We start from the raw sequence: 26,838 nt of genomic DNA, 5'->3' as shown, positions 1-26,838 counted from the left end.
GCCTAAATAATCACACCTTACCTCAAACCGTGTTAAGTCCTTAAGTACTCTCAGATAGCGATTTCTGACACTCTATGACTTGTTTTCAATATAAATAGGCAAAATTACATCATATAGCTAAAGACAGTAGTAGCAGCCATCTTGAAGCCTGAATTTTGTTGGTACTTTTGTCCGTTCTTATTAACAGTATGTTAGCACACAGTGTCAGAAGCACTTAAGCAATTTAGGCATGTGATTCACATAGTGCTAACTGGTGTGCATACACTTCCATTACATGTTAACTGCATTAGCCTGGTAGCTCCAGTGCAAAACTAAAGATTTAAACTTGTCTTGCTTGAACAATTACATTTAGGGTAAGGGAAGACTTGTACATATATTTTTACTATCACTTTAAAGCTAATACAGACTGAAGAATTGGTTAATGAACTCTGTCTGTTCTAGTTGTACTCTAGTACTGCAGTTTGCTCTACCTTCAATCTCCATGGTCAGCCTTTTGCCACTGCAAGTGATTACTCCCAAACGGAGGCTATAGTGAGTTTGTATTAGATTTAGAAGGGAGTGGTCAGCCAGAGAGGAAATGATCTGGCTTCCTTTTCAGTCCATGCTGAAGGCTACACTCTTAAATAAAGGGTTCTTTTGGGTTCTTTAGCAAATGCAGCTGTTCGTGATACAACACTGACATCCTAAAGAACTCAAAATATCCTAAAAATATGAGTCCTTAAATGGTTCTTTGTTTGGTGAATGGTTCTTCTCCATGAAGGACCCGCTGTATATCACCGCTGTTGGAACAAAATCTCATATCTCCAAAATGACAACTTTTCAAGAGAAGGAATTCATCATGAAATGTTTACACAGTGTTTGAGTATTCAAAAGATATACAAAAATAAAAAGCTTTTGGTTTGACAATGACAATATGGTTCTTTAAAAACCACATACAACAGGTTTTCCACCACAGAGAAGAACCATCTAACCATGCAAAGAACGATTTAAACATTCAAATGGTTGAATTCTATACATAACCATTGTCTTTACTAAAGAACCCTTGAAGAACCCCCGGTTTTGGTGCTATATATAACCATGTTTGTCAACACTAAAGCGCAAAGTGTGGGTAAAATGTCCAAAACATGAAATGACCCTCTAGATCAAAGCTTAAGCATGGTGAGTCCTGCATGGACATCACATGGCTAACTTCACAGCACTGCAGGACGAATAAAATGGTCCTGAGCTTGTAGTCCGGCCAAAAAGGCCCGACTCCAATCATCCTGCATTAGCCTTTCATCTGTGTAGCGAAACATGCTCCACAACAACCACATCTAGCTTTAATTCAAAACTAATGACAGTTCATATGGGGGAAATGATGAATAGGTTTGATTATGTTCCACTAATGTCCATTCCTACAATCAGCTTAACAGTACAGTTCTTGTGTCAGGAGACAAAAAGCTTATAGAGAATACACACATACAACAAAAAAAACTGAAAGACAAGACAAGCCCACTATTCCCACTTCTCCCTCTCTTGGGTGGAAAAAGCACAAGAGAAAATAATAATTTGCAAATGGATTAGCTGAAATGAATCAGAAGACAATGCTGCCTGCATCTTAATACTCAATTACAGCATGTTCCAACTAAGACTCACAAAAAGAATATGATGTTGAGGGGGATGAAGGAAGACAGATGTTTTAAGAGTGTTAAAAAGAAAGGTGGAACACTCAAAAAAAAAAAAAATCCAAGACAATCCTGAAGAATATCTAACATATTTCTTCCCATTCTTCCCGTTTGAGCATGACGGCTTACTTTTAGATGCTTATCTTAAGTGAAGTACATCAATTAACATTGACTCAGTGTCGTTCTTAAGCACTAAAGTTTATTAGAGTGCTGATAGCGCCTCCTTGTGGAGAATCTTTAACTTGCTAAATGTGAGTGACTTAAAAGCAGGTATGACAATATTATATTACCCATAAATAAATGAATGTCTTCAAAACCAGATTTTTTATATTATAAAAGTATGTGAGTGATATTTTTAATACACCTTTTAATACACTTGTAATGCTCTGCTATGTTGGAGCGTTTGAAAACAAATACTTGTGTATTGAGACATGATTAGTTCTCATGATTAAGTCAGCTGTACCTGCCTTATTATTCTGATTAACTGATTTTCAGTTACTTGCTATTACTGATTTTCACCAAATTTGTTTTGTTATAATTAGGGATGCATCAATACTGGTGTCAGGAATTGGGCTGATACTGTGCTCACTTACTCGTACTTGAAAAAAAAACATCCAATACCACCTGATACCATGTGATGTAAGCAAATAACCAAACACAAACATACACAATCATACAAAAACATATGCAGTCATAATCACAACCACCTTCGCGAATACAGGTGGAGACATGTAGACCAACTACATGGAGGCAAAAAAGTCAACATTGCTACCAAAGACCATATATACCAACTTTACTCTGTTTGAAGTAACAGAATTACGTGTTATAACCTGAAAAAAGACGCTGACTTTTTCAACTGTCTTTGTAAAATAGGCTGTAAAGAGACCTTATTGCCCTACTGTGTATATTTCAGCACACAGTGTGGTTAGCTGAGCTCGGTTTCTCTGCATGTTTGCTCAGTACTTGGTGCGCAGTGTGTTATTTTGAGTGAAACAGCTTTACTGGACATTGTTGCCAGACAGAGCTGGCTGTAGGGGCAGCGTTTCATATAGCATGTCAGCAGTTTTCATACGGTGTAAGCATATAAATTGTAGGCTTTGTCTGTACATGACGGCCTATTCAAACAGTGTGAGTCACCAAAGAACAATACTGTCTGGCTTTAGAGGACACTCATCTACCACTCAACCACAAGTGAGCTCCTCAGATGCATTAGTTTCAGATTCCTGCTGTCACTGAGCTACAGAGACTGTCGTTTAAAGAGACAGACGAGGAGCATGAGAACAAAACTATGAAACATACTTTACTTTTTTTTTCTAGCATTCTAGCTAATGCACAATTAAGGAGTGTCTGAGTGTAGTAATAATTAGATTTTCACTTACGTATACATCTCATGCTTACAGGTAGTGATTGGACCCCTCTGAGCAAACAGACAGTAGTTTAAATACAATCAACATGTTTATGATCGAGAAAAAAAACAATATGTTTCTAATCAGTAATGTTAAAGTAATTGTTATACAAATCTGTTATTTATGCAAATACATACCAGATCTAAAGTCAGACAGTAGAGCTCAATCTGAGCTAGTAGAAAAGACCACAAAGTGCCAAGCTGATTTCTTTATTTGCTTACATGGGCTTTCGAGAGTGCTAAAAATAAAGGTAAAGAATACATTGGTAGCTAGGTGTCATGGATTTCTGGCATTTTGTCATTTGCTTTTGTTTTGGTTTTATAAATGAGAGTATGCTGGTTAGATAGCTGTCTGGAGCACCCACCAACGAGTGAATTATTTACAAGCTTCATGCACATATAAATATACATGGCATACATAACCCCTATAACACAGAAAGAAGGTTTTAATCTAATGAGAATATTCACCATTGGATAAAGCAAGGGTGTCAAAATCAACCCCTAAAAGAGCCATATCAAGTAATCTCAGCAAATCCATGGGCCAGCTGTGTTTATATTTCATTTTTACTTCGAAATATGGCAAAACTGCGACAGCAAAATAGGTATTGAATACTTATTCAAAATAATTCTATTAAAAATAAATTGTTTTAGGTCATTTTTTTTTTTTGCTTTTCACCAGGCATCTTTACTTTTTGTGTAACCGCTGGCCTACAGATTTTTGTTGGGAGAAGGGGGTCAGAATGCACACTATGTTGCAGTGCATGCTGGGAACTGTAGTGCATCTCAGGATGAAACGAGCTAGTAAGAATAGAAAATTAAAATAATTTCACCGGCCAAATAGGACTGTGTCACGGACTGACTTGGCCTGAGGGCCTTGTGTTTGACACATGGGGATTAAAGTATAGCTGGAGTTACAATGCACATGTGCCAATACTAACACCAGTATAAATAAAATAGCATAACTACAGTTTACATCAAGATAACCAGCATAGGTTATAAAATGAAATTAACTTAATACATAACCAGAGAACAATTACATTGAGTTCTCTGTCCTACAACACCTACATTGCCATATCTATACATAAACATCACACAAACTTGAGTGCCAATCCATATGTCCCCCTTTTTATATAATTCTATATAACTTTGTGAGTTCTATGCTCTTTAAATAGTGTCAGTTTCTTTAACTGCTACTCTGTAATTGTACTGAATGCAGTCCAACAGCAGTATTGACCATTCCAAGATGGAGGCACCACTGACGTACCTGGCTGAACCCAAGACAGCATCTATGTATGTATATCTATGCCTTTACCAACAGCTATGAAGCTTATACAACATAAAACACAGCATGGAGCTGTACTTTTCCAATATGACCAAAATGGCACACACTGCACTGTATCATTTAGTCATCATGAACATGTCATACCAGTCATTATATAACAGGGCTTAATGTGGAAACCTTTACTTTATTCACAGCACCTGTTATTAAATACACTCACAAAGAGAATGAGATTCTCCAGCGTGTGACAGCATCATGCTAACACACACACACACACGCAACACTTTCAAAACCGCTTATCCTTCTGGGTCATGGGGGGGTGCTGGAGTCTATCCCAGCTGTCATTGGGCGGAAGGCAGGATACACACTGGACAGGTCAACAGTCCATATCATGCTAACAATGGTGGAGTTTTTATCACACTAGATTCAGTACCAACATGTTTTGATTCTACACATGGACTGCGGACAAAAAGTTGCTTTGCAGCCATTGCTATCCGCCATAGTCTCAAGCCTTTTTAGCGTGCCAGAATTTGAATCTGAAGCTTCAGTTGTGGTTAAAATATATAACTGGAGATGAGATTCTGTTTTCTACTCATCCAAGGCCAAAAAAACAAAATGCTGTCATCATCTGTTTTCTGTGTATTTGGTAGCTAAACGGACCATAAACATTTGTCATGCCTGTCGTGGGAATACGCTTTTGCTTGCAATGATTAGGTTTCTTTTTAGTGGTTTTCATCTTTGCACATCTCTGTCTGATTTTAACTAAGTTTGGTCATCACTGGGCGAACGTGCCTGTGGTGAGTGGACACATGCTTTGCAGTAAAGGGTGTTGCTGTGTTGCTTGTGTTTATTTGATATCCAGCTTTCTGGTCAATTGCTATTGTTTTGTATCAGGGTGAAAGCAGTGGAATAGATAGGGCGTTGGCTGCATGGCTGTCAGGAATAGGTTATAGCCTGATGTAATGACACTGCAGGACCTTAGGAAATTAGAAAATTGTATCTACCAAATTGGCCTACCCACTTTTTTACAGGCCTACCCTACAGTTTATTTCTGCCAACGGTTGCATGTGACATCACACTGTATAATCACACACATTTTGAGGACCAAATAAAGGACTAACTGAGCCCGAGTTTTGACATAATCTGGCCATTGATGTGGTCTCAAGACCCCCAACCCCATTACTTCTCTCCCATTATACGACTACTAGAGTATTAAAGACTTAAACACACAGTCATGTACAGTTTCAGCCAGTGTATACACCTGTATACACTGGCTATTTCAATGCATCACTGTGAATTTCTTTGTATTTATTTATTTTTAATACTGCATTTGTACAATATATGTATATTTGTAAGAAAACAAGTCTGTATTTAGCTGCTATTGCACAGTATTGCACAATATTTTCATTTGCACTCATATTGCACACTGTACAAACATTCTGTTTTCACGCCTGTTAGAATCTGTCAAACGTGCACAGACTGTGTAGTCTATTATACGTATATATATATATATTTTTTCATTTTACTACCACAACACAAAGAGTTTTAGACCATAGGCGGAGCCTTATTGTAGCCACACCCCTGCATTTTAGAGCAGGAAGTGAGACTGCAACCCTGTCCATCATGGCCACTTGGTGAACAGTTAGATCCCATTTTTTTGAAGTAAATGTGTCCCAAAGTCTGAAAATCAATCATTTTAAGTCATGCTCAGAATTAGCTAAATTTGTCACTGCTGAAACAGTCACTGCTGAAATATTCGGTAAAGTTTGGGTAGAGTTATGACTGAAAGATGCATACGTTGGATGTAATGCTATACCTTCCCATATACTCGACCTAACAGTGCTGATTCGAGCAGAGCTCACACTCCGCGAGACTTTCATAAAACCCTAAAAGTGTGAATTATTAATTCTCTGGGAAATATTAATACTGCCTACATCTCTCCACCATTCCTGTTCCACTCTGCAGCCTTCAGAAGTGCTGGCTGGCACATAAATATGAGGCCCAGGATTAGATGTTGTGTTTATCGTAAAATATAAATAGACCGCATCATTAAACCACAATGGCTCTGAAATGAATCAGCGCTGAGATAAGGATGGTTTATGACCCTGTGTAAGGGAAATCGTCTTTAAATTATATCAGCCAAAATAAGGCACAGAGGCTGTTAGTGGAATGGGCAGCTGCACTCTATCTTTGCAGAACCAATTTAAAGATGCTATAACTCCATTCTGCAAATGAGTAACTAAGGATGGTCATTTACTCTGTTTGTGTCATTGATTCTGGGGCAGTAATGATTTCCCTTGCTGTTCCAGGCAGATATTTCACAAAGCAGGATTTCTCGGTTAGCCTGATAATGATAAAAAACAACACTGTCCAACTGAAGAAGACCAAAGGAACATTCTCATTGGACAATTCTCTACTTTTGGTTTAAGGTATCCAGTTCACTGAGAAACCCTGCTTTGCGAAATACTTTGACACTCTTCCTGCTCCTTGCATGGTTTGTGTTTGTTTATATACCTTTTTAGTCTTTAGCTCCGCCCTCTCGTATATCCCCAGTTTAGTTTCCCTCCATGTGCTTTTTTTTTTTTTGGTTTACCAGCTCCTCCCTGTTCTGCCATGACTCACATCCTTGACATGGTCTTTGTTTGTTACTCTCCCCATTTCTCATTTGTCCCAACTGTTCTCTGTTGCTTTTAGAGCAGGAGTCATCAACTGGTGGACTGCAGCCTGAATGCAGACCCAGCACAGTATTTCAGTGGACTGAACTGAGCACTTAAAAAAAAATTGCCTGTTTCATCCTAAGGGATAAATAGAGCTGGGAAAATGGCCACGTAGAGATGAATTATGATTGCTTTTGGTACATAAAACCACACAAATGTTAAAAGTGAACTTCAGGGATAAATTAAACACAAGGGCTAGAGTGTAGGCCTTTTAAAGCACACAAGAAGCTGAATCTCTGGTTAAGTCAAAGTAATCGAACGCAGGAGATTTAGTGTGCTGCTGCAGGTGGAGATACACAAGTGGGTTTGACAGGTGCAGGCTGTGCTCTTTTGCCCTCCGGTGTTTTACTGCACCCTCATTCAGGGCCAATGACCACTGACATTACACGCCTGAGAGGTGAGGGCAGTGACATCGCCACTATCTCCATGGTGTGACCTGGGTTTGTTTGTGTGTGTGTGTGTGTGTGTGTGTGTGTGTGAGCGTGTTTGTTTACCGGACAAAATGTTCTGAAAATGAGAAAAAAAACAGGTGCTAACATACAGGACCAACAAAATGATCCTTGGTGAAGTGTTTTTTTCCCTTCTAAAAACACTCTAAATAAAAACCTAAACAGCAAAATCAGTTCTTTTTGATAATTATTTAAGGTGAGGTTTAGAGCTAGGCTTAGTAAATGCTTAATATATATAGATTCTTACATATTTATAGCACATATGAGACATATTATAATCAGCGGTTGTAGAGCATGTTAGATTTTGTGGCACAAACTTTAGCTTTCCTATTGTAACAAATTTAGTTAATGTATTTTATGTAAACTTTTTTTATTGATTGTGAGCTCAGATTTGTTTAACTGAAAGCAAATTTAATCAATAAATAAGTGCACTTTTTTTCATTTCCTTAGCTTTCTGTATTTAGTATGTTAAGTCAAAAGCACAAATAAAACGTCAAAAAAAATGGTTTTCAGCAGAGTGTGTTCTACATTTCAACATTGGTTTCAGCCATTTTTTTTAATACTAACATTCCTATTTAGGTGTTTGTTACATTTTATCATGGGAAAATGGAGAAATATATACAGACCAATAATTCAATGAAACACAAATTTTATGTAAAACATGAAAGTTTTGCTCGTATTTTCGAGTATATTATACTTTGCTACTCCTTGGTCAGTGTGTTACCAAGTGAGCATTGTAAATGGAACACGAGTGGGAAGGCAGAGATAGCACAGCTTTTATTTTTAATTCATTAGCTGATACAAGGCTGTCTCCGTTATGTTGCTCATCCTTAAATGGCCAGGGCCGATATGAAAATCTACCCATTTCCCTCGGCTATCGCTGACTAATGAAAACAAGTGTATTTCTCTGTGAAATGCTACATTTTCAGTGCTATCTCCTAAAATGTAAGCCAAAGCTTTACATTATTTCAGCCATAATCCATTTTTTCTCTTTTTTGGTGTTTTTTTTTCCCCTTCTCTGCGGTCATCTGTTCATGAACTCTTACTGATACTTGCAGACCAAAATTAGTCAGAATGCACATTTAGTCCTGACAAGCCATAAAAACAAGCTTGGACTTCAATTACATGGTTGGGGCGAGAGACCTTTAGCGTACACTAGCCTACACACAGGAAATCTTCCTTTCCTAGAGAAGCACACTGAAAACAAGGTCTCAATCTCACACTGATGACTATATCTGCCAGACAGCTGTCAGCATGTTAGCGGGCTGTGGGTGATGGATTCGGACAAGAACGGAACAAGAGATTACAAGCAATTTACTGGCTTTCCTTATCAGTGATTGCCTATTGTACAGACTCACATCCGTATTTGGCTCAAACAAAACATAAAACACAAAGAAAACAAAGCTCTTTCACCATTTAATAAAATCAGATGTTATTCAAATGGGTGGAATGTTATTAGTGAAACAGCCCGTTTTATTATTTCAAAGTTAGGGACAGCTCTGTCAACACTGTGCTCCTTCATTCTGTGTAAGAATGTAACATCAAGGAATACAAAATGCGGCTCTCCAGGGCTTCCTTATGCTGCTGACCATGTTAAGTGATAGTTTGGCAACAAAAAGAATTTACACAATTTCCTCTTAGCTTAAACGTAGTTAATCAGCCAAGACATGTCTGGTGTCTACAGTTTTGCCCTGGAGCTAATGTAGCTAGTGAGTAATGGAAACTTAGGAGAAAAATGCACAAAATTGAACACAGACAAAACTGCAGAAAACTGAAATCTTAACAAGAAAATCATAAAATTTAACAAGATCTTGCTTTTTTTATTTAACTATTAACAGACTAAACTAGATCTGTATGTGGACAAATAAGGTTTTCAAAATCACAGCTTATTAAAAATATTAAAAAGACCTGATGTGCATGTTTATATCTGCATATACTTGCATTTATATCTATGCGCATTTCATGTCTTGATTATAGTTAGCGTTATCAAAGCTTTTCATTGCCTACTTCGGTTATTAAAACTGCACTGGTCTGACTGCACCATGTGACCTATCTGGTTGTGCCACCTGACTTTTCAGACTCATTTCAAATTAAACAGGCATCTACTTAGACATTAGTAGAAACTTTTGTCCTTGAATTTGTGTTTATACCTGCATTTTTTAAAAAATAAATAAACATTATTACCATAATTACATGCTTTCATGGTTCTCCCGAGGTCATACCACCAGACACAGTAAACTGAACCATTTTAACAATAATACAATAAAATAACATTTTTTCCCCAAATTTGTAAAGGGTTACTGACCTTGGCATTGCACTCTCTCACTCTCACTCTCTGACTGCCTCTCATTTGTAAAAGCATGTCAAAATAAAAGTCCTTTGTTTTTAGTTGTGCCACCTGACATTTGAGGATGTATAATCTTAAAACTCATTCCAAAATAACACTGCATTCTTACATTAAGTTGTCTTAAAATACCTTATTTCATAGAGAAGAGCTTTTCAAAACAGCTGATTAATCTCATCCATTATAATTTAGTCTACATTGTTAATCTTACAATAAACAAGTAAGATGTGTTCATTTTCAAGATTTTCCGCTTGTCAAGATTTCAGTGTTTGTATGTCGCCACATGAACCACTGAATTATGTCATTTTTTAGCCAGCAAGTTTGTCTCTTAAGAGTTAATAAAGCTGTTCATTATCATGTGAGTGAGTTTTTTAGCATTCCATGCCTCATTTTGAGAAGTATTTTTACTAATGCATGTCATTTTAAGCATTGCAGTATTGATTTAAGACCGTTTTAAAGATATTTTGTTATTTAAAAGCAGCAGAAGTCTTTCTTGTATTGAGCTTGAAGCTTGTTTAAACATTCTCATTTCAAGAAATTTCGCAGCATGTGAGGTTTTATGAAAAGGCTTAAAAAACAAACACAGTTTTTGCTAATTTTAGATTATTATAACGACATCAGATCAAATGAGTGTTACTAAAATCCAGCCACAATGCCTTATTTACTGATTTTAAGATTACAAGATCATTTCCAGCACAAGACCTTTTTTACTTATGGTAAGAAACTATACTGAGTAGATTTTTCTCATCATTGGCAGATAACTTTGTTTGATTCAGCAACCTTTTTTCTTGATTCGGTTTTATTTTTCTTCTTTTTTGACACTGATTATTTGCAGTGCAGTGATCAGCACTGTGGTAACTGCATGCCTAAATCACCACACACTTGCCTAAAACTGCAGTGAGTTGCTGAGCAATCTGTAATAGAGTTGCTTATGTGGCTTGTATGACATACTGTTATCTATAAACATGGACACAAGTATGTTGCATATCTAAAAACAACACTAACAAAAGCTGGAATTTTGCCTGTATTTGTGTTCATTTATGTATATAACAGTATTTCATAAAGTGTCAGAAACCACATAAGCAAATTCTGTGCTAGTTCTTATTAGCTACATTGGCCTTATAGCTTTAGTAAAAACTACATCTCAGGACAATTGAGTCATTTTTTTGCCAAACTATTGCTTTAAAAGACCTTCATATCATGTTCTTCAAGCCTAATCATCCTCTCCAGGCCTGGCTTCAGCAGCTGTAGATGATGAGGGAAATATAGAGTAGCCCAGCACTCAATGATGAGTCTGAGGTTGTGGGTGGAGGTTGAACATGGAGGCGGCCACTCTATCCCCCTGAGACCAGGGCAAACATCGCCACCCCCTCCCCCCCACCCCCAGGAGGTCTCTCTGTCAGGCCTAATTACTGCCAAAGCCCATCCAATTTCCCTTGATCTTCTTGACCCACTCTGTGACATTGAAGTGGATTGCTCAGAACTCTTTTTCATGACTCTTCTTGTGCCTTATTTCACGATCAAACTTTAATCCAATCATGAAATAAGACACAAGTGGTTTCCTGAGATGATCCCATTTGAAAATGACATATAACATTATGTAGAAATGGTAAATTTGATTATATTTTTTTATTATTGTGATAACTTATGTCACAATACGCATGGTAGTACACATGGTTCGGTAGGGTTCAATTCCCTACTTAGGCAGAAACGCTACGCTATGCTAATACGAGTCCTGAGGCAGGACTAATGTTACGCTTGCCTACCTCTGTAACATGATGGATAAGAGCCAAATGCGTAAATGTATCATCAGTGCTTCTAGAACAACTGTATGCATTATAAAGATTTAGAGAACCAACAACTACAAGTATATGGTAACTGCCAGAAAATGTTAACATGAGTTAAAGTATGTGGTAAATAAAACCTTTTTTCCTGAACTAATGGGTGTCAATTTTGCAACCACCATGCGCTGTCATTTACTGCAATGCCATCCTCTTGTAGCTAATAGTAGTGTCAGGTTCAGTTTGGCTTCAGACAATCCAACACTTTAGAGTGTTTAGTGTAACCTTTGGTTAGAAAAACTTTCAATCTGATGGACGTAACTGAACTGCTACATGCAATAAATGTTTAAAAGAACTAATAAAATGAGAAATTTATAAGACACCTAAAAAAAACAAAACATACAGAAATGGTTGGTTTGACCATAGTTTGAATACTATTCTAGCTAGCCTAATGGCTAATCCTAGCTGTGATATGTTTTTTTTTTTTTGTTGTAAGTTACATGTAACTTCTAAACAGTAATGAGTTTACATAATTTCTTTTTGTTTGTCATATACATGTTTATTATTTATTGCATTTGTGTCCAAGTCCATTTTTTCCCAAAAACATTATTTTAATAAATACATGACATACACCGATCAAGCATAACATTATGACCACCTCCTTGTTTCTACACTCATTGTACATTTTATCAGCTCCACTTACTGTATAGGTGCACTTTGTAGTTCTACAATTGCAGACTGTAGTTTCTCTGCATACTTTGTTAGCCCTCTTTTACCCTGTTCTTCAGTGGTCAGGACCCCCCATGGACCCTCACACAGCAGGCACTATTTGGGTGGTGGATCATTCTCAGCACTGCAGTAACACTGACGTGGTGGTGGTGTGTTAGTGTGTGTTGTGCTGGTACGAGTGGATCTGACACAGCAGTGCAGCTGGAGTCTTTTAGCCGTTCTATATTAAACACAGTCATTTGAAGCTTGTAATTGGCATTCCATGTGTTTTATTTGAAGCTTGTTACAGATATTTACATATATTTTACCTTGTATACTGTAGTTTATATAAAGAGCTCTGGCATAGAGCTGCCGCTGCTGTTTCCTTTTTTTTGAACTGACTGAAATCTGGTCAGACCACAACTTGTATTTGAAGCCAGTGATGTATTTAGGACTGTCAGGTATTTTTCTCATGAAATTTGGCCCACATACTCGAAATCAAAACCTGATTGGCTGATTGCACTGTCACTTTCTAACTGTGTGGATAGTAATCTAACACATAAAGTCTTCAGTTCAGCTCCTGAAGTCCTAACCAGTGGGAGAGCTTGTTTGGCTGCATCTGCCTAGATACTATGGGTGTGTGTATGGGGTGAAGTGGAGGAGTGCGGTTAACCAAAACTTTACAATGAAATAAAAGCAGGAGTATTATTAAAAGCAATATTACTAAAATACATGCAGAGTTTAAATACAACAAGCATGACTGATCAATTAAATAGTAATGAACAAAAATTTACAGACACTGATTTTCAATGCCTCTGAAAGCTACAGTGCAGAAGGTTATTACTTAAAATAGTTATTCCTTATGTATTTTTTCAGATTTAGTGCTATTTAGCCATCATCAACATTACATATAAAAACTTGTGGTATAAAATCTAAAATATGTGGTACATATAAAAACACTGGTGGTTTTGGATAATAAATAAAATGGCTATATTTGTGTTGTAGACATTGCAACCCGTGGTTCCTATCACCACCACTGTAAAGAAATCTAAGTTGGTAAGTTTCTGTATAGTGAACCAATTCACATCAAACTACTCTGATTGACTTTGTTTACATTTATTATGTCAATGTTGGAATTATGCAGGAATTTTGAGAAACTGGTGGAATTCTCCTTTAAGTTGTCAGAAGTCATTAGGCCAGAGGATTACTCACAGCGACGATATGTTCCAAAATATGTATGAAATGTGTTGCAATACAATTTAAATACACAACATTTTTGTGTGCTTTAACTGGGGAGATCATGGAAATCTCATGGAAAACAACATAAGGTTTGCTTCCCTGCCTCAGCACTTAGTCATACAATAATTGCAGGGATGGCTTATATATGTTTCTACATGTGTGTGTATGTGTTTATGAGTGTGTGACAGACTTCTTTCTCACCTCCTCCACAATCTTTCTCCTCTTCCTCGATGCTGCTCTTGATGCTATCATATTCCTCGTCTATGTTCTGGTTGCCACGGATCTGGCTGAGCACACGCCGGGCCTTCTGGGTAAGGCCTTTCTGAATGAGCCAGCGGGGACTTTCAGGCAGGAAGAGGAAACCAAAGAACTGAACCAGAGCAGGTACTGCAGACAGGCCCAACATATACCTGCACCAGAGGAGAGAGGGAGAGACAGAAAAATTTACACAAATTTCCAAAAAGTCAGGAAAAGAAAATGGCTCTTAGTCAGATGCACAAGACTGCAGCCCTAACAGGTCAGAGACACCTGGCAGAGCGGGCAGTGGCCTATTTAATGAGGGGTAAAACCTCTGTTCCACTTTATTGTCACCCACGAAACCTCTGGGAGCGCCGTTTAATTATAAAATTATTTGCTGTATGTATTTTATTTCAGTGTCACTAAGTCGACTATTTGTGTTTTTTCTAAAAAAGAGTAGCATGAAATTCAGCATGACACAGTGTTCTTTATTGAGTCTTAATTAGATGTATGCAACCACGACATTAAGCAGAAATAATAGTTTATGCTAGTCTTGAATGTTTTATATATTAAATCATACAACTGACCAGTTTTTTTGGTAGAGTATATGCAAAGAAGTGTCTTTTGAACAAACCAGGTCAATTAGTTATTGTAAGTAAGGCACTTTTTGTCCTTTTCCCACATTTACTATAGCTGTGGAAGCAGCCAGTTACCAGTGATCTGCAGAAATGTGCAGATATATCTCAAGGGATCGTCGGACACCTCTGGGAAACTTGCCCTAAAGTCCAACTAAATAAAAAAAAAACTCCTAAAGTCATACCAGCATCTAAAACACAACATATGCTGGTTTTGCTGTTTTTTTCTAGCAGTGAGTGGATATAGACTGTGGACTAAAGACATGCAAGACTTGCCTGCATTTCTCCCGACAAAGCACTGCCAGATGCTTAATTTCATCATATAATTTAATGGGCTGTTCACAATTCAGTACACTAGTCAGTAAACAGGTCATCACTCTGATTATTAAATAAGAAATGACTTTAACAGAAACCAGAGAGAGTCATCTCACAGCGTTGACCCCCTTCAGTGCGATCAACCTTCTGAATCACTTTAAGCTCATTATTATTGTAATGCCACACTAAAATTCATGACTCATTAGAGGATGATCAAAGCTGAAATGTAATCATTTCAGAGAAAATTCTACAGAGATGAACCAGGCTGTCAGTCTCTGCAGTCAACGCCATGAGGTGTATGTGGAAGAGCAGTGTGCTATTTACAACTGAAACATTTCAGTAAAGAAATACAACTAAATACACGTAGACATGAACATTGAATGTTGCTGTGAGGATTTGACTGCTTTCAGCCACAAGAACATTAGAGAGGTTAGTTCTGGATCACAAATGCCACCCCAGCTCATCCCAAAGGTATTGGATGGAGCTTCATCAGTCTAGACACACCGTTTCAATGCTCCACAAGTCAACCTGCAACTGCATATATATATATATATATATATATAGATAGATAGAGAGAGAGAGAGAGAGAGGGCGGCACAGTGGGCAGCACTGTTGCCTCACAGCAAGAATGGCCTGGGTTTGATTCCCGGCCAGGGTGACCAGGGTCATTTCTGTGTGGAGTTTGCCTGTTCTCCCTGTGTCTGCGTGGGTTTCCTCTGGGTAGACTGATTGGACATGCTAAAATTGCCTCTAGGTGTGAGTGTGTCCAGGGTGACCTGTTCAGGGTGTATCCTGCCTTCCGCCCAATGACAGCTGGGATAGGCTCCAGCACCCCACTGTGACCCTAGAAGGATAAGTGGTTTAGATGATGTATATATATATATAGGTCCTACAAGGAAAATTTGTCATTTTACTGCCTAACTATGCCCAATCTGGGAGCAGCACAGTGTCGTCAGCAGAACAGCACGGCCTGGGGCTGTGGGGGGTTAAGTGCACAACCAGGTATACCTAGTCAGTTGTTGGATTTGAACCTGCAACCTTCCAGCTTACCTCTCCTACCACTAGGCTACTGGCCACCCCATATATGTTATTTCTGTTTGTGCAGAAAAATGCCATACTTACATTTTTCCCTGTTAACTTATTTTAATAAGTTATATAAACTTTATCTGATCATTTATGAGTGGCAACGCATGTTTATACAGATCTGACCAGATCAATGAAGATGTTATCCATTGCCATAAAGCACAGAAATATGGAGTGTAATATTCTCTTACATTTGCAGTTTGAGCCACAGCACTCTGGTTTAAACTGCCTTGAGCTTTGGAGGAGAAAAGGGTAAAACTTGAGTACATGTCAAGAGGTGAAACTTATTACCAGATGCTGTGATCGATGCTAAAATTTCTTAGCAGAAAGTCTGAGCCAGGCTTTCAAGGAAGACACTGAGAAGCAAACTGGGAGAGATTGCAGTAGAACGTTCCACAGTTTAGGGCATCATATCTCACATCTTTTTTTAAGGATGGAGGCCAGATAAGAACCCTATCACACAGACCAGTCTCGGCCAAGGATTTTTGCCATATTCGAATGTAGGGAGAGTTTTCTGATAAGGCATATGCAACATTTGATAAAGTTAACCTTGCATATTTTATATCCCCTTCAACAGTGAAGGCTGCAGATCCTGGAGGGGAACCAAGCTCAATGAAGTGACCTCAGGCTGTATGTAGCAAGGCTACAAAAATCCTAAAATGCAATATAGGATCACTTCTGAACCAGGATTTTTTATTCCACTCTTGCTTAATACAACACATCAGTTGTTCAACAGTCAGGGTTATCCACTGCTGTATATTGTGCTTCATGCTCAATGCTCCATACATTTTGAAAGGGAGACAGGTCTGGACTGCAGGCAGGCCAGTCTAGCACCTGCACTATCTTACTGCTAGGCCATGCTACTGTAACACATGCAGAATGTGGCTTGGCATTCTTTTGCTGAAACAAGTAGACATTTTTGAAAAAGACATCATCTAGATGGCAGTTGATGATGACTCATATACCATTACAGAGCCTGGCTGAACTTTTTTTTCGTGTTGGTAACAATCAGGCAGGTCTTTTTCTACAATGAACACAATGTCTAATAATTCCAAAAACAATCTGAAAGAGGAGTAGTCAGATCACCTTTTTTACTGTGCGTCAGTCCATTTCAGATGAGCTCTAGCCCAGAGAAGTCGGCTGTGTTTTTGGATGTCACTGAAATATGGCATCTGCTTTGCTGTTTACTTGCAAGCGTGTTCCAAAGTATTCTTGAGAATGTTATAATCATTACAGAAGCATGTCAGTTGTTAATGCAGTGCCATCTAAGGAATCAAAGGTCATGGCTATTTAATACTGTTTTCTAGCCTTACCTTTCACACACACAGTTTTCACCACATTCTCAGAACCTTTTGATAATGTTATGGACTGTAGATTAAATCTCTAAATTCCTTGCAATCAGGTGTTGAGAAACATTGCTCTTAAACTGTTGGGTTTTTCACAAAGTGATGACTGTGCTCTTCGAGAATCCTCTGTTTGTCACTGCTTTCTATTTTTATTTTACTTATTTTATTTTATTTTTTTTTGGGTTAGCATTAATTAATTATTTGTATTTAATCTAATATTAGTTTTCTAATGAGCTAATTAACACTCCACCAACCCCAACCCCTCCCAAATAGCTTTTTAACCGTCATTATCTCACGTCCCTAAAACTTGCACAGTATTGTATATGACTACATAAAGCATTGCAGACATTAGTTAGGTCTTCGGTGAAAAACATCTTCCAAACTGCAATCAGACCACCTACATAACCAGAAATTGTTTGGGAGGGTTGCCAGAAAAAAAGCCTCTGGTGTCAAGGACCAACAAACTCAAGCACCTACAGTTTGCCAGATGTGACAGGAACTTTCAGTGGGGCCATGTTCTTTGGTCAGTTAAGACCAAAATAAAAATTTCTGGCAACAAACAACAGAGTTGAGTTTGGCATAGACATAAATAGTCAGTACCCCATCCCCACTGTGAAGTACATGTGAGGCTAATGTGTGATGATGTGGGGCTGTTTTTCTTCCGAACTAGACAACTTATCTGAATACACGGTATCATAAACTTCTTCAAGTACCAGCAGATATTAAATCAAAACCAGACTGTTTTACATCGGGGTGCAGAAGGGCCGGTGTCCAACACTGTTTGGTGATTTACCTGCCCCAACACACCTGTATTTATCTTTTAATTGCTAGGTTAAGTGGGTGTGTTTAAGTGGGGAAACCTCCAAATTGTGCTGGACACCGGCCCTCCAGGCTTGAAGTTGTCCACCCCTGTTTTATATGACGTTTCTAACCTTATTATTCTGCATTTAAGGAAAAGTTTTTGGAAACGGCTGTAAACAGGGTGCAAAACTCACAGACAAGTGCAAGTTAAGCTCATCACGCTACTCTACTCTGGGATGTACGAGAAACAGCAAGCTTTGATTCTCTTGGGCATGGAACAGGTGAGCAATGTTGCTGTAGTCTTGGTTTCCCGTTGCAGGCACTGTTTTCCTTGGACTGTCTGTACTTCACCTAGTGCTAGAAAGCAAGCAGCACTAATGTCAGTCCATTAGTAAGATTACATTTAAAATAAACTGTTTAAATCAGAGGGTCTGAACACAAAAAACAAGGCTTTCCGCACTGTGATACATACATGCTGTTATGAAAGCTGTTGATCTCAGTTACATTGTTATTCTGTACTAAATGTACTGGGATAATGTATTCATTTTAAGAGATTCAGGGGCATTTTCAAAGTAACAACAACAACAACAATAATAATACATAAGATATTTAAAATCACTGTCTGTAACTGTCACCAAAAACAAAACCAAATCCAGAGTAAAAAGTAAATCAGAAGCTCTTCTGTGGTTGCTACTGTTAACACTAGATTTGCATGAGAAATCATGTGATCAAACAGATTAAAGAGAACTCCGCCTACTTCTGTTATGCGATGGAAACACAGGATAGAAGTGCTCGGCCAGGTTATGGGTGGTTCTGGGTTCTGATTTGTAAGCGTACTGTGCTGAACAACTAGACTGAGGGTGATATTCAAAGGGAATACCTGAGTCCTGATCTTTATTTTACTTCCTATGTACAGATTGTATAAAGAGAAGAATCCTCTAAAGTTACGCTGTATTGTGACATAATCAGTAAAACCTTAAGTAAAAAAAGCAGCAAAATCTTACATTTGGGCAACCTAGAAGTGACACATGCTCAAAATGTGATGCATTCTTCTTAAAATTATCAACTGCATCATCTGAAACGGAAAGGAGAAAAGTGTTAACTGAAAGTGAGTTGCACCATGGGAAAGCTGAGAAAGCCTACGCACAACTTAAGACAGATAAAAGGTGGGCTAAAGTCAACAGTGATTGCAATATGCACTGACCTATCAGAGGCAGTGTATTTAAGACCTGAGGACAGAAGAACCAGCATCAATGTGTATGTGGCATGAGGGTATTGCAGACAGAGATGGGGGTGGAGTAATGAGGTGTAAGGGAGGGTCTTATAAAATGACGGACAGGAAGTCAGTGTAAACACAAACAAGCCCTCTGGTCTTCAGGGCAGTTCTCCAAACAGGGCTTCTCAGGCACCTAATATACTTGTGCTGATGCTACTGCTTAAATTTTTTTTACCGTATTCTACAAATGTTTGAGGTTATTTGTAAGAGTATTAAAAGAAATACATTAATGAATGCACCTAACAGAATATTTGCTGGATTTTCTTTTCATTAACTGAAGATTAAGTGAAAAAAATCTTACTTCAAAAGAAAGGCAGGTGTCCCTAAACTTACTGATTATATTTTTGGATGATGCTATACACAATTGAGCAAACTACCAATTATTTGGATGATTAATCAAGTAATCAGAATGTATTAAAGGGTCAAACAAACAAAAAGAACTGAATATTTTAAGATTTCAACATACTTTATTGGAAAAAAAGACAAACTAAATAATTTTAATACATTAAAAAATTGTCAAAAAATAATTTAAATGGTTGCAAATATCAGGGTCTGTTTGTAACTGTAGGACAGAGCGGTTTGAAATATGCCCTGTCATCATGCAAACTGTTTAACTGAGTAATCCTGACTATTTTGTTTCTCCAGACATTTCTACTCTGCCAGGGCTGTAATGCAATATGTTGTTTTGCTGTTGCCAGCTATCTGATGTAGTAGCGCTTCTACCTTTTTGATAGAACTACCTGACTGATTCACTCCTGTGTAGTTGTCATGCACATCACACTCAAGCTTACAAACCCACAAACCGAAGCAGTACAGGGATCTATTAGGGCATGAGTCATCCATTCACTACAAACCATGACAACTTCATCCTCGCTTCACCACAAGGAAAACCAGCAGAGTGCCAGAGTCACAGCTCAAACAAATAAGGATGGAGTGAGAAGGAGAGGCAGGGTATGTCAGGATGTGCAAACAAAAGCAAAACAGAGCATTAAGAACAGCAGCACTTGAAGAGTGCTAAAAGCAAAACCAAACTCAACCCTGCCTGACCTAAGATCAGTCATTCTCCCCCCACACGTTTAGCCTAACAGAACTGGCTACATTGTGGAGAAAGCAAAACAGTTGCTATGACTCATACTGTGTACTTCTGTAGTGTCCTAGCCACTTTCAGTGCAAGTATCTGTTCACACCAAGTAGCCCTGTCACAATTATTAAATAAATGCCTAATTGCAATTATTTGAGATGATCACAATTATTTAAGCAAATTGTAATTATTTTCCACAGCCACTAGATTTCATAATCATATTATGCTGCAACAAGCAGAATGTAAATTCCTGAAATGCATTAATTGAGAACACTGTAGAACTCAAAAGTTTCTAATGGACATGGAAAGAAGGCAGCGCAAGTAATGTTTGCTTATTGGTTAGCGAAGTAGCTAATTCTAACATTTTTGGCATGCAGAAAGAACGTTTTTGTTTACATTTTCCCTCTCAAGAATAAATGTAGCTTTGCATATCGCTGCTACCGGAACAAAACCTCATATCTCCATTTTTGTCGTTTTTCAGTTTTTGATATAATTTTAAAATGCCTGTTTCCCTTTACATTGTGTGTTAATTTCATGATGAATGGACCAAAAGAAACGGCCCAAAATGACTTGGAAAAAAGTCTGGTTCCATTGACTTACAATAAAAGTAAAGTATGTTTTGTCCTTCTCCTGTAAAGTTACCATTTTGGAGATACAAGGTTTTATTCCGACAGCAGTGATATGTAGCTATGATTCTGGGTAACTGTAGACATCTGTTTGAGTAGATATATGTAGGAATGAAGATGCATACAATGAAGAAAAAAACACAATTAAATTGTTAACCACAATTTTAACTTTATTTACTTGACAATTAATTGTTAATTGACAATTTCATGATTGTGACAGCCCTAAAACAAGGGCTTGGCAATATGATGAAAGTTCATCATTATTGTGATATTTTTTTTCTGATTATGTCATAGATATCAGTACTTAAAAACACTGTCCAACTGTACATTTTATAACGAAGAAAGGATAATTAGCATAATTAGCATAGTATAGTATGTAAAATGCTAAAAAAAACCTTTGTACTTAAAGTTTTTTATAGTATTTTTACTACAAAATTCAGCCATTCTGTTCTGAGAAAGGACTAAACTGGTGCACCATTACACATCTTAAATCTCCAACTCTAAAAACTACTTGAAAAATGACAGACATAGCTGCAAGTGAAAGAGACAACACTGCATCAGAGTTAGTAATATATGTAATATATACAGTTATTGTAAAAATAGATCATAGTGATAGCATATAGTAGTACGTCTATGCACCTATACGAAAAATAATGTTGTCATAATGTCATAATGTTGGATGCACAAGTGTTATTCACATTGCTTATATTAATAAGCTGTGAATTAATGATGGAGTATACAAAGTCCATCTCTACTGTGTATGACTGAGCACTGAGAGCAGCCGTCGCTTACCAGTGCTATCAAGGTCTCTCCTACCGCAGCTGGAACCGTGCCTTTGAGACACGACTACTGCTCACGCTCACTATCCACAAGCTGCCATATGCAGTGCGACGGGAGGAGCTATCTAGGCCTGGGTACCGAATTTCAGTGCTTTTATTGTGCTAACTGAATTACAACACGTCAGTTAATGTTAAATTTCAAGACCTAAGAAGTCAGACCTCAGCATCAGTGAGCCAATAAGCATAGTTGTTCCAAAATCTAGACTGCTGATTGGCAATTACATTCCATATGCATACTGTTAACGTCAGTTATAACACTGACAACTTTTAAACAATACTCAGCCCTAAAGCCATGAGACATATCAGGAAGCTGCAGTTTAAAACAGTCAAAACGGCAGATGCACGGAGCGAGGCTGCCACTACACAATATAAATCTGACCTTCATTTCTATTTTTGTTAAATAAGTGGCACAAATCAGTGACCTGAGGTAATCTGTCACTTCCACTTAGTGCAAAATGCTTTAGATTTAAGATGATATTACTCAAGTCTTTGAGATGATATTACCCACTACTAAAATAGGTATTAGGTAGTGGACACTGAGGTACTGAGGGCCTTATGCGCTAAGCTTTTTGCGCAGCTCCAGGTGCAAATCAGATACATTATGCCCAAATGTCATGCACGAAACTGCCTTACAAGCCTAAACATTATCTTTGCATCTTTGGTGTACTGGAGAAATTCATGTTGGTCACATACTACATAGCACTTACTACTTTTAGGCACAGTCAGTACATAAGCAGTATGTAGTACACACTTTACAAAAAAATGTTCTTTAAATGTTCTTTAGTAATGGCAATGGTTCTATATAGAACCATGAATTCTATATAGAACGTTTTGTATGCATAAAGAGTTTTTTACATGCTGAAATGTTTTTTTTTTTCAGATTTATGGAGAATGTGTTGTATATGGTTCTAAAAATGGTTCTATATAGCAACAAAAAGGGTTCTTCTATTGTTATAATCTTGGCATTGTAACAATAGCAAAATCCTTTTTTGTGCTATATAGAGCCATTTACGGTTTATAAATATATATAAATTACTATACAAAACTATACAAAAAAGGCTATTTTGAACACAGCCCATCTTACACTTCAGGACTTGTGAACGTTTGAGTTGTAAAAATCAAACGTCTGAAAATATGGGAAGGCCTCAGAGATTGACACCTTTCCCCTCTCGGATCACCACATAATCCACACCGTCAATGGCTTCCAATCAAACTGCTAACTCGGAAAATTGCTTCAGATTGCCTTACAGAAAAGTCTTTTATATGTTTCACATGTAAAGTGTGCAAAAACCATGTATTTACAAGTAACTGCATGCATTTTCACATGTGAAAAAATGTGTTTATTCACTTGTGAAATTCATGTAACTTTGGTAAGCGTTGTAAAAATTTGTCGGAAGGGGCAAATCGGGATAAAAATTGGGCTAAAAATCATGTATTGCGGGCCCAACTTTGGTAAACTGATCATTAATTTCAAGCTGCAACAACACATATTTTGCACTGTGTGTGCTGGTACACACATCTGGGACAGAGCAAACTGTGTAAGAAAAGTCCAAACCTCCATCCTCCATGCTGTACGTAGCTGAAGGCCCCATCAATAAGGCTGGCAACAAGCTGGCCAGCAGTGATGAAGAGCGTGTTGACGGTGACCAGCTGTCCTCTCAGATGTGGAGGGGAGGCCTCAGCGATGTAGACAGGAACAGTCATGGAGTTGATACCTGCATGAGAGAAGAAGAGATGGAAATTTATGTAAAATATGACAGAGACATTTTCTCTAATTGGAGCTGCACTCATTAAATGCACAATCAGGGATTTCAACATGACGAAGTGGCAGCCCCAGCACTGAGCTTTCAGGAACACAATAGGGAAGGACCTTTTTCTCACAAATTCAGCTCTGAAAAAAAGACAAAGTCAATCATATATATTAAAGTTTTGAAATACCTTAAGAAGTTAACTTTATTTCACAGTAGTTAGGCTACATAATAATTTAGAGCAGTTAAGATTGATAAGTGATTCCTAAGTCTGCAGTTCAAGAAGTTAGGGGAATTCCACTGATTTTTCAAAATTTCTGCATAATTCAGTCCTTGAAATGTAAACAGTCATTCAGAGCAGTTTCATATGAAATGTTGCACTGTAGAGAAACTTACTGACTCTGATTTCTTTACAGTGGTGGTGACAGGAACCATATTTACAATGTTTACAATGTAAAAATAGCCATTTTTTGCTATCCAAAACCACCAGTGAACCTACACGTCTTCTGAATTTATATATGTAACACACCTAACGGTAAAATAGTGATAAATCTGAAAAAATGAATTTTCTTTGGGGATTATTTTGCTTCATAACATCCTGCATGTACCTCTCCACCATGAACAGAGTTTTAGAAATATTTTTTAGATCAAACTCTTATGTTAGAACTACTGTAAATCAATGTCTCAGACATTAGGCAACAATTTTCAACCATTTCATGTAATAACTTTCTGTGCAATAGAGGCATTAAACTCAGACGTCTGGTTCTGATCACTACTACTGTAAACAATTCTGACTCAGTAAGTTTCTCCAGAAGGGAGCATTTCACATCAAGCCACTCTGAATGACTTTGTTTACATCTTAACCATTTGATCACACAGAAATTTGTTTAAAAAGTTCTTACCGTCAAAAATCAAGGGTCCTGTCTCTTATATTCTGTGAAAATATCACAGGGTATACACTCCATGTAAACAAAAATTGCTTTAGAAATCCCAGACTGCGGCTTTAAACCGCCATCAGAGTGTAGCTTATCTGCGAACAATGATCGAACTCCCAAATCCCACGCTTCCATTTTGATGTAATGAAAGGCTTTATTTGAGAGCAAACACATTAAAACATTATGAGGACACTGTACAAGGCCCGGGCGGAATATAAACGTGATTTATCCCAAAATGAAAGCCATTACCTGGGGAGACAGCAGGAGTGGAATTTTAGCTCTTGTTTCAGGAGTGGGCTTTTTAATATGTCCTTCGGTTGGAGAGACGAGGGTCGGGCCGACAGCATTTTATGAGACGCCTCGAGGCGATCAATAAATCACATTCAATTTATTAGTCTAGCCATGCACCTGCCCATAAATCTCTGAGACACTGAAAGTGTGTCACGAAGTTGACAGTGTGTCTCGTTCCCCCAAATGAGGGGGTCTCTGCAACAGCGTTACAGATGTGACACGCGTGGAGAACACTCAGTACATTAACCCTTTAGCCCTTTTTGGTATACTATTTCATTTTGATAGACTATTTAGATGTAATTATGTAATTACCAGGGCTGATGAATAATTACTCGCAACTATTCATGTTATTTTATGTAATTAAACATGATTAATCGCATTTGTCTTATTGATCAAACTTGACTCTAAGGACAAATTTTTCCCCATTTAAAATGAAATGCATTTTGTTATAGCTATATGAGTGGACAAAAAGAGCTTCATCAGAATGTATTTATTACTTTTGATAATTCTGTAACATTATTGTAATTGTGTGAATGCGGAGTTCACGTGATTGTCAATGAGTGCCGTTCCAAAATATGATACATATTATATTCTCACTTGGTGTTGTTAATAATGTAACAACACCAAGCTCTACATACAGCTATTAAATGAAACGAGTATTTCTTTGCAAAGGCATGGTGCCTCCACAAAGCCAGAGACATTACAAAGGAGGAGACCGGTCACTGGTTAACCTCTGAATGGGAACGCTCATAACACTCAACATGGTGTCTGTTTACAAAGGAAGTCCTGCCCTTCAATGAAAAGAGTCAATTAGATTGCTGATTACGCCGAGAGTGAAGGAGGGTCGATGATACTGCAGTGCTTTTCAGAGGGGAAAAGCAGTAACTTGAGCAGCACTGCTGTGTCAGATCTACTCAGACCAGTGCAACACACACTAACACTCCACCACCACGTCAGAGTTACTGCAGTGCTGAGAATGATCCACCACCCAAATAGTACCTGCTCTGTGAGGGTCCATGGGGGGTCCTGACCATTGAAGAACAGGGTAAAAGGGGGCTAACAAAGTATGCAGAGAAACAGATGGACTACAGTCTGTAACTGTAGAACTACAAAGTGCACCTATATAGTAAGTGGAGCTGATAAAATGGACAATGAGTGTGGAAACAAGGAGGTGGTCGTAATGTTATGTCTGATCGGGATATATAGTGTTTTGGAATGAACTCTTCTACATGAGGTATACAGATCTAAATTAAAAAAGAAAAAAAATACTGGATCAGTACTCTGTATCGGCCAATATCATGAGTTCAAGCATGAGAATCATTACTGATGTCTGGGACTGTATATCTCTAATACGTTTACACTCGTTTTACATTTTGTAGTACACTTTGCAACAAGCTTTTGTTATTGCCAGCAAAATCTGTGACTTCTAAGTAAGGCTGGGCAACAGAACAGTACTTATCGTGTTTGTGATCAATTACATCACAATGTCACAATACGCTTTTCTGAGCATATCGTGGTTATCATCAGTCTTTAAAAAACACAGACCATCTTCATGTTTTATTACAAAGAGAGCATAATTATTCCCGTTCAATTGGATTTAGTGCAATGCAGTGTGTGAAACACTGAATAAAAATAATACATAATCATAGTTTTTGAAAGTATTTTATCTGTTCCATCTGATCAGATGTCAGAAAAAGTAAATATCGTGATATATCATGTATCGTGAAACTTTCTTGAAATATCATGATATTATATTTTTGCCGTATCGCCCATCACTGCTTCTAGGAGTATGTTAACTCTAATCTGTTAGTTATGGGTATGAATGCCAGGCTTTTTGTTAGAAACATGCACGCTGTGATATAGTATGGTTTCATACCTGACATCTATCAATAGGCAGTGGATGTTTTACCCATTATATCCCTGAAATATGCACTGACAAAAAATTAATAAAATATGTTACATTAACACAGTTGCTGTTTTTCCGTTTACGTCTTTGGCAAGAACGGTGTTCATGTCATTTTATTCATGTGCGACCACTT

General features: G+C 37.8%; 1 protein-coding gene across 1 annotated transcript in view; it reads right to left on the bottom strand.

Moving 5' to 3' along the window:
* Window positions 1-26,838, bottom strand: part of LOC118812374 (proton myo-inositol cotransporter) — a 114,733-nt gene that overhangs the window by 67,163 nt on the left and 20,732 nt on the right. The window contains 2 exon segments of the mRNA XM_036577339.1: window positions 13,788-13,996; window positions 23,381-23,540. Of these exon segments, the coding sequence (XP_036433232.1) occupies window positions 13,788-13,996; window positions 23,381-23,540 (369 nt within the window).

This window comes from Colossoma macropomum, unplaced genomic scaffold, assembly GCF_904425465.1.
Source record: "Colossoma macropomum unplaced genomic scaffold, Colossoma_macropomum, whole genome shotgun sequence".
Taxonomy (NCBI): domain Eukaryota; kingdom Metazoa; phylum Chordata; class Actinopteri; order Characiformes; family Serrasalmidae; genus Colossoma; species Colossoma macropomum.
This window is presented reverse-complemented; position numbering and strand designations above follow the sequence as displayed.